The sequence below is a fragment of the Protopterus annectens genome, chromosome 11.part0 (assembly GCF_019279795.1).
Source record: "Protopterus annectens isolate FY-2018-M chromosome 11.part0, PAN1.0, whole genome shotgun sequence".
Lineage (NCBI taxonomy): Eukaryota > Metazoa > Chordata > Ceratodontiformes > Protopteridae > Protopterus > Protopterus annectens.
Genome location: NC_056745.1, coordinates 764,744,455 through 764,764,289, shown reverse-complemented (window position 1 = coordinate 764,764,289; position 19,835 = coordinate 764,744,455). Strand labels below are relative to the sequence as shown.

At 41.0% G+C, this 19,835-nt stretch overlaps 1 protein-coding gene across 1 annotated transcript in view; it reads right to left on the bottom strand.

The window, feature by feature from the left end:
- Positions 1-19,835, bottom strand: part of LOC122814993 (oxysterol-binding protein-related protein 8-like) — a 182,931-nt gene that overhangs the window by 23,828 nt on the left and 139,268 nt on the right. The window contains exons 11-12 of the mRNA XM_044087247.1: positions 19,110-19,208; positions 3,071-3,168 (exon numbers count right to left, since the gene is read on the bottom strand). Of these exons, the coding sequence (XP_043943182.1) occupies positions 3,071-3,168; positions 19,110-19,208 (197 nt within the window). The remainder of the gene's footprint in view (positions 1-3,070; positions 3,169-19,109; positions 19,209-19,835) is intronic.

Genomic DNA, 19,835 nt, shown 5'->3' with positions numbered 1-19,835 from the left:
ATATAACACATCTGAACTGATTTTTAAGGCTGAAACATTTCAATCTGAAGAGTATGAAGGGCAGAACTAAAAACTCTCAGGGCCTATATCAGCCGGCCATACTACCCACATAAAATGTAATGAGGTCACTTATCCTAAGCAGATAAACTTCCTGAGAGGTGCACAGTTCATCTCCGAATTAATGGGAAGAAGCAACTCAGGTAAATAATGGAAGGATCTTGATTGCAACAACTTGATTTACAGTGTCCTTCACATGTAAGAGGTCTGCAAGAGGTCAGATGGCCACATACACTAACATTATCTAGTTAGACATCTTTAGGCCTAGAAGGTACTTATGACATATGTGAATCTTGTCTTCAATACAGGAAGATGTCAAAACTCAGTAACATCAGGGAATGCACCCTGGCACTGATGTCACCAACACACCTCTCAACCTCTTAAAGCAAGAAATCTGGACAAAGCGAAAAAAATGGGGGTACAAATGCCCTAAAATAGGGACACTTTTTAAATATTGCACTTACAAACCTAGACAGTTGGCAGAACAACAAGTTTTGCATGAATTTTCAACCATCCAGGATTTGTCAATGATTTGCCAGAAAACCACAATTTTATGTGACATAGACCAAAAATATAAGGCAAAAATCTGGACATTCTGTGAAAATCTGTACAGTTGAGAGGTATGGTCACCAAAGGCTTTAATTTGTAGATGCTAGCAACATTTGGTTGAGGTTGTGATTCTTGCTCCTTCACCACAGCCTTTTATGTGTAGGTCCTTACACCAATTTTTTCTCTGAGGTACTAGACGTAAAGCTGGGCAGGAAGTACTTTAAATTCTGTCTGCATAAATTTCAGAAGATATTTAGATACTGTACCTGGCAGTGTGAACCTTCACTCTAGATGATTGTCACTGTTGATGTGATACCCTGACCACATATACAAAAAAAGATTGTGGATGGATGAATTTAGATACTGTAGCACATTGCACACATCAGGGCCAAGTTTTCACCTATCCTTGGATTTTATTAATTTCAGATTCAGTCTGTAGTTGAGCTCCTAGGAATGAACATACCTGGAATGGGCTTCCTGCAATTGCTGGTGTACTACTCTCAAGCTCTTTAGTCGTTTTGATGATTTAACCTAAGGACAGAGTTACTCCATAAAAGTTTCCTCTCTCCCTCTCTCTGAAACATGAGCTCCTCTTCCATCTGTCCTCATTAATGCTCATCTTAGTTACAGCCTACCTTAGCTTACCTTAACAATTTCAGTGTTTTCTCTTCATCAATATTACAATAATAATGAATCAGTTCAATTCACCTCTTTGCATGGTAAATATAGATATACATAATATGCACTTTAGGCTGTTAAATGTATATACTGTTCATTTCAACCACTGTTTTAACTATGCTCCTGCTAGAGGGCTCTTAGTCTACTCTCATTATCCTTCCCTGTTTAAACTGAGATGTTTTTAACTTGCTCATATAATTATACTATGCATTCAGTATCTATTCATAGATATGTGCTAATACAGTGCAATCTATACTTGTTGTAACTTTGGAGTTTTGACTTTGAATACTTTAGGCAGTAGCTTAAATGGATCCACACGGATAAGTTCACTATTAGTCAACAGACATATAGAGATAGATAGATTCATAGATAAACAAGAAATGAACAAACACAATGCATTCATTTTCCAATTTCCTGCTTAATGCTATTCAGGCAGAAATGTAGCTAAGTCAGTTGGTGTATCCCAGTAAAGCCCCCATATAACCCCCTCTTTTCAACCATGGTATCTCCATCCTGAGGGCCACACAAAAAATCCTCCTGTGTTGAGGGTATGGCATACTAAGACAATAACAAGGTCACAACTGGAACCGTGTAAGAGTTGCCAATCAGTCCTTGAGTTTTTGTCTGCATGCACTAGTGTTTACAGACTAGCAAGTCAAGAATCCTTTGGCACCGTTTTCACACTGCCGACTGCATACCCTGACAGCAAGCAGTATCTCATTTAAACAGCCACAACTGCAGTTGCAGCTGATTAAATGATTACATACACTGCTTGCATGGACTGATCGGCACTTTGTTACCAGTATCAATCACATCACCTAACACTTTGTACCTAGATCAGCCGCACCCTTCATCTCACACTAGTTATAGTTCTAAATTCAGGGCCATTAGGGCACTATATCCTAGCCTGAAACTCAGTATGTGTAAGGCAATAAGACATCCCAGAAAGGGCACAAGAGCATCTCAGGGCACACACATACACACTTAGGAGATGAAGTGTTCTTAGATAATATATCAGCACTATTAAGCAATTGTTAGGATGTAGAGGAACACCAATTCCCCTGCAACATATCCTTGCTGTGACAGAAGAAACAGGAGCACCTATAAAAACTAATGAAGGCAGAGTGAGGATGTCAAACTACACAGAAGGCATCCCATCTGAGAACTGTATTGGACAGCCAGGTGGTGTAAGCCAGCAACACCATCTGCTGTGCCAGTATGCTGCTATCAACAAAATGCAAAATATACTGCCAGTTACCATGGAAGGGAAACAACAGTGGTAATGGAGTATGTAAATATCTGAGCACAAAACTAGCAGTATATCTTAAGTAACCAGAGGTGGAATCACTGCTTTTTAATCTCAGTGATACCACTCTGAAAAATAGAAGGTACAAAAGGTTATACTTTTTCCAGATGATAACAGTAATCTAAATGATGACTTCTTTAACAATGGAGAAGCCACAAGATGGCATTAGCAACAAAGGTGATGGAAGGATTCACTGCAGCCTGTCATTTATGTAGCTAAACTGGAGTTGTGGTTCAGAGCTCCTGCTCAGCCATGGAAGGCAATATGATAGCATTTCTTAAGACAAAAACAATGAAGCAGGACAAGTAACACTCAGGCTATCAATTAATCCAGCAAAATGTGGAATAATAAACTGTCTGCCGCTTCTTGAGACCTGCCAGAAGGGTGCCATTCATTGTTTGCTTACATTTTACAAAAATCAATACTTTTTCAAATAATTCGATGTTTATAAAGTTTTTTATTCCTTGAATGTATACTAACCTTCAGTTTGAATTCCAGCTTTGCACTGTAACCCGATTTTTCACATGTAATTGTTGCTGTCCCACCAAATTCTGAAGTCAATGTGCCAGACAAAAAACCTAAAAGTAAACAAGACAAATTCCACAAATAAGTATCTGAGCTGTTAGATGGCTAAATGTGTCAACTATATTGTCTGATGAAGTCTTGCTCATAGAAGCAAGACGAAAGCGCTTACACAACTTGATTTTAGGAATTAAAACTTGTCTCAGTGGATTATAACTTGTCTCAGTGGATTATATTTTGTTCCTTGGATTTGTCTTGCCACCTGTGGTTGTTTTTCAGCATTTGTTGCAGTTATTTTTTACAAGTCAACTATATACAGAACAGTAATGCAAACAAGCAAAATGTTATTGCTGTAATACCTACTGTGCCAAATTCTTAAACAATTTACACTCACATGAACAAGCTACTCCAAAACTGTGGAGGCTTGCATAAGCATAGATGGCTTCAAGAAGGTACTTCTGTGATTTATGCAAATGAAGAAACATGCAAGACCTCATGAAAAGTGCAAACAATGCACCTGATTCCGATATCTTAGCAACCCTTGCCAGCATAAATGCTGGGGTAAGCATAACTTTGCATTCCATGCCAATTTATAATTTACCCACAATTACACTGTCCGTGTTATGCTATGGGGATTTTAACTTCAGTATTGCTGGTATTGCCATTAAAACTACTACAGTGCAGCCAGTCTTAAAGACTTTAAGACTGGCTGCACTGCACTGTAATAGTTTTGTAGTCAGCAGCTCTGTGGGGGGTTTGCATGCAGTTGTTGCAGGTGAAAAGTTCAAGACTGGCTGCACTGTAGTAGTTTTGTAGTCAGCAGCTCTGTGGGTGGGGGGGGGGGGTTGCATGCAGTTGTTGCAGGTGAAAAGTTCAAATTGCACCGTCACTCATTGCAGAGGTTGTTGAGTTGTGAGAAGTGAATAAGGCAGCAGTTTACTCATAGCTCTCAACAAATCAGGGGCAAATTTAGAAATAATCGGGGACACTTTAAGGATTGCCTTTTAAGGGTTTGTTTTTAATGTATTACTGACTGTACTATAGTAGTTTTGTAGTCAGCAGCTCTGTGGGGGGTTTACATGCAGCTCTTGCAGGTGAAAAGTTCAAATTGCACAGCCACTCATTGCAGAGGTTGTTGAGTTGTGAGAAGTGGATAAGGCAGCAGTTTACTCATAGCTCTCAAAAATCGGGTCAGATTTAGAAATAATCGGCGACACTTTAAGGATTGCCTTTTAAGGGGTTTGTTTTTATTGTGTTACTGACTGCACTATAGTAGTTTTGTAGTCAGTGGCTCTGCGGGGGGTTTGCATGCAGTTGCAGGTAAAAAGTTAAAGTCGCACTGCCACTCTTTGTGGAGGTTGATGAGCTATGAGAAGTGGATTAGACAGCAGTTTACTCATAGCTCTCGACAAATCAGGGTGAAACCTCGAAAATACTTCACACACTTTAAAAATAGTACTTTTATTTTGAGACATTGTAAAGATAAAAGAAGGTAAATTAATATACATATTTAAGTGAAAGAAGTCTGTAACTCAATTTCTGTTATTAATTCCCAATTTCCCATTCCCACCATTCCATGGGAGTGGGTGGGATTACATAACCATGTATGCAAATTTATGTTAATCAGCATCCTGATTTTCAGCCAGTTGTACCTACTTTTCATGGGCCTTTGTCCAGATTTTTGATGTTTCCAGGTTGAGAGGTATGCCACAATAGCCCTCTTCCAATCCTCCATCACTTCTCTATTTGCTTGTGACATGAAATAACTCCCTGTTAAGTATCTGTGACACACCTTGGTAAGGTGCCTGGAGGTCATCTACAGAGCAACCAACTTAAAACATTAAATTCTGTAACCCATACTGGGCAGGGAAATTGCACAATGTGGATAGAGAAGGAGTACTACAACCATTTTTGTTTAAGTCAAATGGATGGCTTATATTATGATGAGAGGATGGAAGGATTATTACTCTACAGTATGGAAAGGAGGAGCATTAGAAGGGGCATGCTCTGATCGCATAATCTGTTACAGGATTATATGACAAAGTAGGGTTGAAGAAAAAAATGATAGGTTACAGGAGGGTACATGAACTGCAGAAGGAAGAAATCAGCTTCATTCATTTCCAAGAAAGCACTTTTTCATAAAGAAAGTTTGGAATCCCTAGAAAGATCACCTTGAAAAGGTTAATAGGAAAATACCAGACAACCAGTCTGCAGACAATCAAATACCTAGCCAATAACCTGACAGTAACCCAGGGTGAGATTCACACACTGTACCTTGTGTCTGTGAGTTAAACTCCATAACTATTATGCCATGGAGGGCATGCTTTGCAATGGGACAATGGGTACATTCCAAAACACATGGGACTTTATAAAGGGCTGTTGGTTCATAAAAACATGACTAATTCACCACCTCTATCCTGCCTGCAGTTCTACAAGTTTACCATACAATTCCAGATGCACAGGAAAAAGATGGCATGCCTGCTGAGGTATGAAGCACTAATAAAGTACTGCATCAGTGTCATTGCCTCACCCATGGTGAACCTCAACAAGAAGGGTTCACTGCCATGCAAATGGTCAAATTAAACAGTTTTTGCAGTTTTCTGTTCATGGTTCAGTAAGCATTCCATTTATGATTTAAGTAAACATGCAGTAATATGTCTTATATCATCATCTTAAGATAGACGTCGGCATGAACTCTAGAATTATACAGCTGTACCTTGTGTGGCAGCAGCCTGCTTCTGTTGGAAAGTTATGTCTGATTTCAAAAAACGATGTGTGATAAGAAAGGCTGAGGCAGATCCCAAGCTGCTCACACAGCACAAGTATTCAAAGTGTTTAGGTTATATTTAATGTTATATGCAAGCACAAGGTCAATCAGTAATTACCCCAGTGAATTTCATTTATATTCTGGGCCGAACTGGCTGCTGTACTCTGCTGCTTTTAAAATTGTCAGACTCCTTGGTAGTATAGAGCAGGGGCTAGTCACTATCAGGCTGCCAGGCTTTAATTACCTTTACAGCCTGTTAAGATGGACCAGCTACAAAATGGCAGACATTTTTTAATCAACCAGATCAGGGACAGCCCTTGATTATGGAAAGCACTACATACATGGAGAACAATTATGCTTATCTACAAATATTTATTTTTGTTTATGTCTCAGGACCTAAGTTTATGCCAAAGCAATGTAACCTGCTTCTGCATAAAGTAATATCATCTTAGGGGATGCTTATGCTTCCTCCAAAATCTTCTCACTAATTTAGAACAGGCTGTGCATCACCTATGGTTATACAGTATATCATGTATATTTTAGACTGCATTCATTGTAGAAGTCTGCTACAACAGTAGAAAAGAACTGTTCTACCAAATAATAGGTACCTGTTTGCTATGTATTTGCACTTCTGAACTGAATTTTCACTGTATTACTGTATGCTTGAACTGTTTTTTGCTGCTTTGTTGCACACTTGTCTTGCTGTAGCACCGTCTAGATTCAGGCTTGCTGTATCTAGTTCTGTTTGAATTATCTGAGCACTAAAATTCAGCTATCTTTTGTTGGAGAGGGCCACCCTGCACCCTTGTGGCAGAAGAGTGCAGTCAAGGACCTATCTGATTCAAGTTTGTTGGATCAGGGCTCAGCGTTGAGCTTTACAACTGGTTACTGTGCTTAAAAAAAGGTTTCTCTTAGCTGCTATATAAACCCCACATTTGTGTGGGTTTGTGTTTGTTTTAATAGAGCTGCACAGAACTTGGCAACCAGTCACAGTTCAGCTGTGATCAACTGTTCAATCCACAGCATCTGTTTGCCCTTAGTGCACCATCGCACACCACCGATCACTATTGCGCAGTGGTGGACACCATTAATGGTTATAGATGCAAACGTCTAGTTAGTTAATTTTCCCTTAGTCGACTGCTTGCGTTCCATCAGAGGTCTTTCGAGATTGTGTATCACTGCCAAGTGAAATTCAGTGAAGCCTCTGAGGTACCATCACAATTCCCACCCATTAAGCCCGTCACAGTTTAAACACTTTTACCTGTCCACCAGCCTCACCTGGACATTTCAGTCCTCTCCCTGCTACTGACCACACTATTACACCCTGCACCATGGATGGATAATTTCCCACAATTTCTCCAGCCAGCCTTTTTGACTTGGGCATCCATAGGCAATGTAGCAATTGCCTGATGTACACTGACAACCCACTTCTTCTAATTCACTCAACTCAGTATGTGAGAGATGCATCTATACTAAGAACCTACAATCCTTGTTCTCTCACTCACCAGTCAGTATATCTGATACAAAGTAGATTGTCAACTCACCCACCTCACCTCCTGCACCAACCATGCCAACAACACCTAAACCTGCATATGAGACCTGTCAAACACAAACACGCTACACATAATACATTCTCAGTAGGTCACAGTACACATAAGAGCCCAAGCACCTGTGTCTCACCAAACAAGCCCCTAAGGCAAATCTAATATCATAGTCATAGGCAACTCCATTGTGAGACACACAGATGTCCCACTCAACCAGGCTGGATAAGGAAAAGGTCATGGTTAGCTGTCTGTCAAGTGCCAGGATCTGCCACATCACACATGCACTGAAGTCTCTCAACAACAGGTACTGTTATGACTCTGTCATAATCCATGTTGGTGTGATCGACTTGAGACACACCTCACTGGACTATATGAAGACAGACATGACTGAGTTTTCTGATTATGTGTTCCAGGCCGGTATGTCCCTAGCTTTAAGCAGCATTCTACCTTTGCCTAGGATGATGCCACAATACAAACAAAAAATGATTTACTTTAACAATTGGCTTAGTTACTGGTGTTATTCAAAGGGGATCCAACACCTGTCAGCCTGGGATTATATGGTAGATAGACCTTGATGCTTTGCCACAGATGGTCTTCATCTGTCACCGCTAGGATTTTGGTTACTGGCTTAGGCACCTGCCTCCCCATAGTGCCTTTTTTAGGCAATGTCACAAAAACAAAATTCCCAACGTAAAAATATCTTCTAAAAACAACCTCAAGGTTATGCTGCTAAACACCAGGAGTCTCAGTCAGAAACTGCACTCACTGGAAGCAGTTTTCACCTTATAGGTTCATAGGTGTTAGGCTAACAACTACTAGGACCTTTTTAAGCCTAGCCTTGCATCCCAAATCTCTGACAAGTTCTGATACCCTTGCTAAGTGTAAGAAGGAGCCTGGGAGATGAAACATTTACAAGCAGGGGCCTGGGAAATGAGCCATTTACAGGTTGTGTGTATTCTTTAGAGACGTAGTTGCCAAACAAGGGATGAATTTCCTGTTCCCCATACAACTGTCCAAGTTGCATTTGAATTGGGTTAGGGAGGAACTTTCCTTCACATGGATGGGGAGCCCGATCCAGAGATGGGATAGTCTCTGGCATACATACCGGTCTCCCCAGCAGGTCCTATTTATATCACAGACAAGGTTTAAGTCTTTAAAATGGGTAATTCTGGGTCTGTTTGTTTTGCAGATATGCAGGAGTTCCATCAGAGTGGGGTCTGAGAATGCCCTGTATGCCAGGCATAGATCTCCCTCAAAAGACTGTAGGAGAGAGAATACAGGGTTAGGGCCTTGTGGCAGTCTCCATAGGACATTTTGCTTATGCCCTGTATTCTTTTAATGAGGAACACCTCTGTGGATGTTCCAGTTGTTGGCTATACCTGGTTAGGTAGATACCAAAGGGGACATTGTACTGAATGATGTCTGATGAATACCAAAAACAGTGGAACGATGACTTCCTTGGACTTAGATGCCATTCCTTTTTTATAAGCTGCAAAACATACAATGATTTCTTCACTACTGTAGACACATGATGGTCAAAGGTTAGTTTACTGTATATGTGTGTCCCTAAGTCCCTGCCTACTGGGTCAACTCTAAGGGGTGTGTTATCAATATATTCAATAACAGCTCCTAATTTTCAGTTATATGCAAATTTAGTCATCCAGACACCATTGACATTGGCCTTGACTTCACAGACTATAAGGGACTCCACTTGTGACTGGCCTCTTTGTAGACGTGGACTCCCCAATTCTAACTTCCTCGGTTCTGTCTGTTAGCCAGTTGGCTATCCACTGGGTGACATACGGGATTGTACCTAACCTCTTGAGCTGGTCAACAATTTCCAAGTGAGGTATTGTATCAAATGCCTTGGCCAGGTCAAGGTAGGCAGTGTGAACCATTTTGCCCTCGTCCATTGCTTTGGTGACCTTCTCAAAGAAGTCCACCAGGTTGAGTAGGCATGACATGCCTATGATGAAACCAAAGTAGGTTGGGTCTAGTGTCTGGAGGTTTACTATATCTCTGTTGATCATTTCCATGATAATTCTTTCCATGGCTTTGCATATAAGACTACTGAGACTTATGGATCTGTAGTTTCCAGGGTCTGTAGATAACCCACCTTTGTGCATAGAGATGACTGTTGTGGTTCTCCATTCATGAGGCATGAAACCTGTTTGGAGGCTACAGTTAAATATCAATTCCAGACAGCATGATATGTCATGTTTCATGCTATTTAGAAGGCATCCAGGGATATTGTTTGGCCCCATTGATAAGGTGTTCTTGGCCTTAGAGACAGCATTAAGGACCTGTTCCCTAGTGATGGCAGGGGGACTTATGTTTGATAGTATTTCCCGAGAGAAGGTTGATGGGGAGAGAGGGGGTAAAGCTGAAGCGGAATTTATTGGCTGGTAGGTTTGCTATATCTTCTGTCTCAGAATAAGTGGCTCCATTTACAATAAGCTCTGCACAAAAGCTTTTGAAGTTGTGGACATAGCTAAAGAATGCCTTATGGTTGTTCTTGGCCTGGGATGCCAAATTTATCTCAAATTTGGCTTTGGTAGACTTTATTTGTCCTGGGCATTGTTTGTTTAGTTTGAGGAGAGTGCTTTTATCCTGTTGGGTGCTGCACCTCCAAATTTTTGCCATGATTTTTTTCCTTCTGTTATACAGCCTATTGATTTTGTGATTCCACCAGGGTGGCTTGTTTTTTGAGTTAGATCTGTACTTCTTCCTGGTGGTTACAGCAGGTATTAACATGCTTGTACAGGGTTACTGTGAACAGTTCTGCACAGACAGCAGTGTTGTCAGGGTTTATGGGGGCTTGAAAGTTTGCTGGGTTATAACTTAATAGCAGGAAGTTAGCTTTAGAGTAGTTCCTGAATATTCCTGGTTTAGCTGGGGGTCCAGGTTTTATTTTAACTTCAAAGTAGACCATATTGTTGTCTGACCTTACCAGGGAAGACATTACAGTAGGGGATATTCAGCACTCTCCCATATTAGTGAGGACCAGATCCAGTATGGTTGTACCCCTCGTTGGTGTATTGTCAATCTGGCCATAGGAGTTTGTTTACAAAATCCAGCAATCTCTGTGCCTGTATGTTTGGTGTCATGTAGGATTCCCAATTAATAGTGAGGTAATTAAAGTCACCCATGAATATGGTATTGGGTTGGATGGTGTGAGTGTTTCCAATAAGTTTAAATACATGGTATGGGTTTCCTGGGTCACAGAGGAGGACCTATAGCTTGCAAGGAAATGGTATTGGATTTTGCCTATGGTGATTTGAACATGGAGCTACTCAAGTGCTTTGTCCTGTTTGACCAGCCTTGAGGTATATTTATTTCTGAAGTAAACTGAGACACCTCCACCTTTAATCACTGTCTGTATAGTAGCTGATCTAAATGTGTGGAAGGCATTTTAACTTTGTGCTGTTGGCGTGCTCTCCGCAGCTTTAAACTATGCCTCAGTGAGTGCACAGATGTCAGCATTCTCTAGAGTGAAGAGAACTTCTGTGGAGTGAAGTTTTTTGTTTATACTCCTAGCATTGTGCAGTAATACCTTTAGATTTTCTTGGTTTTGATTTGCTATGTCGGAAGTTCATGATATGTAGTCTGTCTAATATGAATGTAACTTACTGTCAATGTGGAGCTTTTCTCCCCGGGCCTCCGCTGAAAATGGACATGCATCCAGTCGGACTATCCCGGTCAACAAATGTAAAATAAATAAATAAATAAAATAAAAGTACTTTCAGTTTGGCATTGCGTAAAAAAAGGCACTCTGGGGGAAGACAATGCCTTAGCTAATATTTAAAAGCCTAGAGGGGAGAGGTGCAGATCATCCCTGGCAAAGCAGCGTGGTCTATTGACCATCTCTTTCCATGCTGTCAAATACTGCACTCCCTTAGAATGACAGTGGAACTAAGCCAATTACTAAAGTCAGTCTTCTTTTGTTCATATTGTGGCATCATCCTTGGAGAAGGTAAAATGCCACTCAATGCTAGGCTCATACCAGCCTGAGACACATATTCCGAGAGCTCCATGATGTCTCTCTTCATATAGTCTAGGGAGGTATGTCTCAGGTGATTTACTCCCACATGGAATGTGACTGAGTCATACTGGTACTTGTGGTCCAATTACCAGAGTGCGTACATAATGTGGTGGATCCTAGCCCCTGACAAACAACTGACTGTGACTTTCTCCTTACTCAGCCTGGTGAGAGGGACATCAGTGTGTCTCACGATGGAGTCTCCAATAACCAGAATGTTGGATTGTGTGGTTGCTTACCTTATGGGCTTAGTAGTTGAGGCTCCATGAGATGTTGCTGTACATGTTGATGTGGGTGTTGTTTTGAAAGAGTGCATTTGGGGCTACTGATGGTATTTGTTATGTATACTTCATCTAGGAGATCTTTGGGGTTTAGGAAGGTTACATTTAAGTGTTTCAGCATATGTTGGTCTATATGTCTGTCTACCTTGAATTGTGTGTGATTGGTGCAGGATGTGTACAACTGACAACCTTATTGACATTAGGAGTATTTTTATGTGAGATCTTTGCCTCCAGTGACAATGTGTAAATACATCTCTCATATACCATATCAGCTTATTTGAGAATTAAATGGTTGACAGTAAATATGAGTCAATTTCTGCATTGCCTCAGGATGCCCATATCCACCAAACTGGTAACGGTGATAGGGGGACAGTTTACATCCATGGCAACAGACCCTTTTTTATTGAGTGCAGTGAGTATATAAAACAATGTCAGGAGTATCTGGTTTGCAAATCTGGGGACAGTGCTTGTCACTGCAAACTAGTTGTCATGTGTGCAACTAGGTATTGGTGAAATTTCAATTGTGCTTTTAAAGGAAAAATGCCACTCAAGGTGCCTGTCTGTAGAGGGCACTGCCAAAACTTGAGTGGTAACTACTACTTAGACCCTGAACATTTAAGGATGAAGAATTTAGGTAGATATTCTGAAGTTAGAAACAAATCAAGCAGTACTTACTGACAACAAAGAATTAGCTTGTCAAGAATGATGAAAATAAGGGAGTTGCATGAATGGCTACTACCTGGCTACTACTAGTGCTGGTCTCACCACAGCTTCACTCTTGTGGGATACAATGCTACCTTGCTTCTTCTCTCATGAGAAAAAGAACATTAGTACCAAGTCAAGATGAGAAGCAGGTCACAGCCTGTTTGGTGATCCAGGGTCTTGACCCGGATGCAAGAGTCTGTAGGCTTGTTGTAGCCTTTTCCTGGTAGAGGTCTTGAATAGCAACCAGACCAATCAGGAACATCAAGCACAGACACTCGCTGCCCAACCAGAAGCAGTCATTGTGCACTAAGCAGTTAGGTATGAAAAAGGGGGTAACTTAAGCTTTAGCTGTCTAAGTTGAGAGGCACTAAATTTAAAATAGCAAAATAAATTGAAAGGAGGTGGCCACTTTTGTATTCTGGTTCTATGGAATCCAGTGGGATGGCCAATAAATTTAAATAGTTGAAGGAGAGTGATTTCACAAAATGATAACTTTGGGCTTACTCACAATAGCCAGTGAAAGGGGAGAAGGAAGGAGATATGTGGTCAAATTAACATAAGGGATAGGCAACTAGGAAGACAGTTGTGTTTAAGAACACAACAGCAGCAGTGTGGAGGGGGAAAAGTTTTAATTTGCAATTAAAAGCAGAATACAAGTAAAACACAGTGTTGTTTGTTGTTTGTCTTTTCGGCTTTTGCCGGTAAGGGGTCGTCACAGCGGAACTCTGGTCCGCTAATGATTGGCAGTAGATTTTTTTTTTATGGTGCTGAGTTGCCAGCCCGATGCCCAACCTTCAGCGAAGGCACGCCCATTCATGCATATCTTTCGGAGGCCACGCGACCGCGGGGAGGACATGCAGACTCCACACAGACGGCACTCCCCCACACACTAGCTGCGAATCGAACGGGAGAACCTCTTGCTGTGAGGCAAGAACGCAACTGCTGTACCACCGTGGCTTTTACAAGTAAAACACAGTGTAAAGAAAATAAATCACAGTATACAGTATACAAAATAGAAGAAGACAATAAAGAAATATAAAATACAAGAAAGCAAAAGCAAACTAATCTTACCCTCACAGCAAGTTATGGCAGATTCTAGGTGAGCTTTTCCTGTAAAGCCTTAGAAGATGCTGATATCTTTGCAGTCACAAAGACCTGGTTTAAGGCCGTGGAAAGCACCCTAGCCATACCAGGTTATAATGCCTTCCACACGTTCGGACCACTAACTGAAAGTGTGAGAACTAAAAGAGGTGGAGTATCAATATTCATCAAAGAAAAATACACCTCTAGTTTGGTCAAACAGAAGATTCCCTGGAACTACTTTCGGTGTAACTGACTGTAGGTAAGACCCCTCTCCACATTATAAAAGACCGTCCATGACAGGGTTGGGAGGGTAGCATAATGGTTAAGGTGTTTGCCTTACAAACACAAGGTGCAGGGTTTGAGTCTCACAAGGGATAATTGGCTAGGCTTAAAATGGCTCACAAGGGCAGTTAGCTTAGTACTAATCTATGAACCTATGAACCAGGATACCCACACTGCCAACTAGGATCTGCTTGAGTTGATCCAGATACAACAAAACACCCTAGTTATGGGTGACTTTAACTACCCATCCATAGATTGGTAAATTATACATGTACTAATGCACTTACCCAAACGTTCTTGGACTTCGTTAACTCCAGTGCCTTGGATCAGTTGGTTGACACCCCTACAAGGGGCCTAAACATTCTGGATCTGGTGCTCACTAATATGGTGATCGTCACACTACCCCAAGTGTGCGGCCCTCCCTGGTGAGGTCTGATCATGAATCAGTCTCGTTAGAAGTAACAATAATATCTGCACCCCCCCCCAGCAGCAACTACACTAAAAAACCTCTCCAAAGCCAATTACAACCTATTACAAGACAGCATTAATAGCTTCACAGCCCCCTGTGCCCACTGATGGCAAGGACACCTATACTGGGATATACTAATGCTTTGTATAAACATCTGTACAATTGTATTCACTCAGCCATACCTGACAGGACCAAAGCATGTTCCTCAAAAAAGAACAAACCTGCCTGGTGGACATCTGCCATAAACACAATATACAATAAGAGAAAGAAACTGCTGTCTTAAGAACAGGAAGGAACAGTCTCTGAATTGGAAGCACTCCCTCCTCAGCTTAAACAAGCAAACAAGACACCATGGAAACCATTCTAAAGCTAACTACAAAGCCAAATTAGCCTCCCTAGTTAAGGATAACCATAAGGCTTTCTTTAGCTACATCTGAAACCTTAAAGGAAAAACCCATATTTGCACAGAACTTGTTGTTAATGACACCACATATACTGAACCCATGGAAATAGCCAACCTTCTAGCAGACAGGCTCAGTGAAAACTTCTCCCTTGTCTCCACCACATATACCCCAGAGCACCATACCACCTGTCTTCCACTTAGTATCTCTAAGGAGCAGGTCTTAAACGCTTTCTCCAAAGCCAAAAACACAGCCTCTATAGGACCAGATAACATTACAGGCTGCATTCTTAATGGATTAAAACAGGAATTAGCTGTACCGCTGGTTACTCTTTTCAACCACAGCCTAAGCACTGGTTTTGTCCCTGCTGAATGGAAAACAGCTACCATCATCCCCTTACACAGAGGGAGTGCATCCACTGACCCTGGGAACTATAGACCCATAAGCCTGACCAGCCCTATCTGCAAGGTCATGGAGAGAATCATCATGGACCTTATCAACAAAGCTATAGAAGACCTCCAAACACTTGACCCAACCCAGTTTGGCTTCATTAAAGGGAGACTGTGCCTGTTGAATTCGGTGGACTTCATCAAGACAGTCACCAAGGCACTGGATGAAGGTAAATCTGTGCAAATGGCCTACCTAAACTTAACCAAGGCATTTGACACTATTCCCCAGTCAGGCATCATTGATAAACTCACCAATCTGGGGATCAACCCATATACTGTCAGGTGGGATGCAAACTGGCTCACCGATAGAACACACACAGTCAAAATAGGGGACTCAACCTCTACCAGCAGACCTGTAACCAGTGGTGTTCCCCAGGGATCTGTGCTGGGACCCCTATTTTGTTTGGAATCTACTTATTGGATGTACAGGCAAAAACAAAAGTTCTGTGGCTGACAAAGTTTGCTGATATCTGCAAACTGGGAGCGGTCATTGAGTCCCCAAGTGATGTCAACATCCCACAGGAGGGCCTTACACAGACCACTGATTGGTGCCAGAGTCATGAGCTTAAACTCAATGCAAAAAAATCATTATCATCCCCTTCGGCAAGGCAGACATCCCTGCAGATTACCATATTAATAACAACACCCTAAGCACTCAATCTATGGGGACAGATTTGGGCACATAGGTTGACAGAAACCTTTCCTTTCACACCATGTCTCCACAGTGGTAAGAAGGGCTTTTTATGTTGCCCACCTAAGTAAGGGCATTGCTTCCAGAACAAAAGAGGTTATAGTCCCTCCTGTACTCTTCCTTCATCGGGCCAATAATAGAGCACAATGCTCCCTTTGGTATGTACCTTACCTGGCATCTGCAGCAACTGGAGAGACCTTAAAGGTTTCTTACAAACAAAATTCAGGGTCTTCAGCACATGTCATATGTTGACAGATTGAAATCACTGCCACTATACTCTGTGTTGTACAAACTACTCAGAGACAACCTGTGCCTTACATATAAAGCAATCTCAAATCCTGCACTAATGGAAATGCCGTACATTCATAAGTCAAAGGTACGCAATGCCCTCACTCTATAAACCTTAACCTAGTATGCAACATCAACAGGACTTGCTGGAGAGAGAGATATGTGTCACAGAGGTTACCTCTTCTCTGGAACAAACTTCCAATTCAGGTGAAACAGAGTCCCTCGTTTACCCTATTTAAGTGTAATTTAGATGATTGGATGGGAAACTGTAAATCACCTGTGTTCTTCTTGGATAGGGTAGGTGTTGATCGAGTTCTGCTTGAAACATTGACACTCTAGGGTAAGGGTTGGACTTGGATGGGCTTGTAAGGGCCTTAGGGCCATTAGCCTAGTAACCTCCTATGATCCTATGATCTGATGAACAGCTGGAATCTTAGATGTCTTTCGGCTTTTCCCAGTTAGGGGTCGCCACAGTGGAACTCTGGTCCGCTAATGATTGGCAGTAGATTTTTATGGACTGGCTTGCCGGGCCTAACGCACAACCTTCAATGAAGGAATGCCCATTCACGCATGCCGCCACACAGAAGACGCTCTAACTGAGAATCGAATGGGCAACATCTAACTGTGAGGTGACAACGCTACCGCAGCACCACCACCGCAGTTTTATGCTAATATCATATGGTGTTATCTCAGGTAAAACTACTATACTATCCTATGGTATTAATATATTAACCTCCAGTGACCTTACCTAGGTCATAAAGATTTCTAGACACAACAGGCAGTGATCACAGAACTAACCAATTACCGCCCCATAGCTATTCTCTCTCCTCTCTCCAAAATACTAGAGAGATGCATACACTCTCAGGTTTCAGACTACCTCCTTACTAACAACCTCCTTTCCAGTACTCAGCATGGTTTCCGACCAAACCATAGCACCACCACTGCCTTACTCTCCTTTACTAACACTATCCTTCAGCATAAAAACAATGGATATCTCTCCTCTGCTACTTTCCTAGACCTATCTAAAGCATTTGACATGGTCCCACACAAACAACTTATCTCTGTCCTCAATAACCTAACCTTCTCACAGTCGGTCACCAACTGGTTTCAGAGTTACCTGTCTGACCGCCAACAATCCATTGTATGGCAGAATGACATATCTCCCCAACTACCTGTCTCCATAGGGGTTCCCCAAGGATCCATCCTTGGACCCCTACTCTTCTCTGTTTACACCAATAATCTAGCCTCTGCCACCAAACATGGCACACTCATACAATACGCAGATGACTCGACCATCATCTGCTCAGCCCAGTCCCTACCAAAACTGCAAAAAGTCACACAGGAAGCCTTTTCCTCTGTTGAAACATGGTTATCCGATGCCCGATTAATACTCAACCCAAACAAAACTAAACTACTCATCTTCCAACCCACCAAACATACTCAAAACAACTCTCACTTTAACATCACGGCAAAAGACAACACCACTATATACCCAACTGAACACACCAAATTGCTAGGAGTGGAAATAGACAATAAACTAAAATTTGACATTCACATATCCATGACTATAAAAAAAGTCCACAAAAAACTAGGAGCATTATACAGAAATAAGCAATTTCTCACCAAAGCAGCAAAGATTTCAATAGCAAATTCCCACCTTATCTCCACCCTACTTTATGCCTCTCCAATATATACCAACCTAAGGCAATATGATCTAAACAAGCTAGAGACGTGCTACAACAAAATCGCCAAATTCGCCACAGGGGCATCCTACTGTAGTCACCACTGTCTCTCACTTGCTGAACTGGGCTGGCTTGAACTCCCTTACCTCCTTCAGTGGTATCAACTCTCACTCGCCCACAAACTAGTAAACCATCCACTAAATGTCCCATCCCTCCAGAATCTACTCCAACCCTATCGCACCACCAGACCACTAAGATCCAGCAGCAAAAATCACTTGCAGATCACTAAAGCCAATAACTCTGCTGGTGAAGCACTATTCTCTTGCATCATAGCCAAGTTATGGAACTCACTCCCACCCACAATTACCTCCATACCATCATGCACCCACTTCAAAACTTTACTAAAAGCGCAGCTAAAAACATGCTGGCTATGCCCTTGCAACTCCCACTCTAATATCATCCAACCCATCCAACCACTACCTTTCTTTCCACTCCACTAACTACCTTGATTATAGCAAGCTCAGATGCTCATAAGCCAGTACTTATTATACAGCACGAACTTCTTCTTGTAACATTTGTTAACGTCTGGTATGCACTTCACAGATAAAGATTCTAGTTGTCTACTGATGTACTATGTTCTTCATCTGTAAATATGTTGTAAGTAATTGCTATGTAAATTGTTATTCACTATGTAATCCAATCAACAAATTTAAATAAATAAATAAATAAATAAAAGGCTAATGTTGAAAATCTGATGTATGAGCCTGTTCAGCTTAACTGATATTTTATCAAGAATAAAATTAAGACAGACTATGAACACATCTGTTTCTGCACCACATTGTGCTATCTGACGTAATTACCTCAATCTAGAAAACCCAGCTACTAAACAAAATGAAACCAAAGATGTGTAGAATGATTACAGAAATTAATACAAACAGAGTGATTACTGAAGTGGCCTGAACTGGCACACTGCATATAAACAAACAACTATCCTGCAGGTAAAAAAAAGGCATTCTGAAAAGGCATGACCACTACAAATGTAAAATGCTCTTTAATACTACTAAGGAAGGGACAACATAGCTGGAATGAGAACATCAGAAAATATGCACGTGGTTATAGTAAAAAGGCAAGCAGTAAAGCCAATAGAAATGAGTAACTGATAGGCCTGTGTTAAGTGATTAGGGCCCACATATCGCTTAGACAACCAATCAAGTATTTTATCTGCACATTTTATATTTCAAGCAGTACATTTTTAACCAAAAAAAAAAAAAATTGCTCGGCACGGTTGAATGGAAAAGAGCAATAGGTGTGCTTACCTTTACAATGCACATCTGGTAATGTGAAGACATAGACTTCTTCATGAGCTAGGAAGTTAAGTTTAACACTGCCGTCCAAGACGGTAGATAAAGAAGTAGCTGTGGCACAAAAAAAAGCATTATTAAAATACACCAACGTCATGTCTGCAAATAATACTGTATAGCTAAAATTTCCCTTCATATGTGTATATTCTACATCCCTTCTTTTGGCGGGACCACATTTACCTCACTTATAACACCCGTATTATACACTGTATATGCCTGATGCTGCTTCCTTTTAAACATTCTTGTAAATATGTGTGTGTGTGTGTGTGTGTGTGTGTGTGTGTGTGTGTGTGTGTGTGTGTGTCTGTGTGTGTGTGTGTGTGTGTGTGTGTGTGTGTGTGTATATATATATATATATATATATATATATATATATATATATATATATATATATATATATTTATTTTTTTCATCTGTGTTATGTTATTCCATTATGTTGTGTAATTTAGTTGTACCTTTTATTTAACTGTTGTTATGTATGTAACCTGGACTGAACCTGCAAATTGTCACATTTGATCAGTGTTCATTCTCCTTAAAAAATTAAATAAATATATGACTACACAGTATTCTAATATCCAGTTCTGTACTTAAGATAACAGACACCGATACAACAATCCAAGATCCAAATATTTCTGAATAGAATACTATCAATGAGTTCTGTGATACTATTAATTTCAGTAT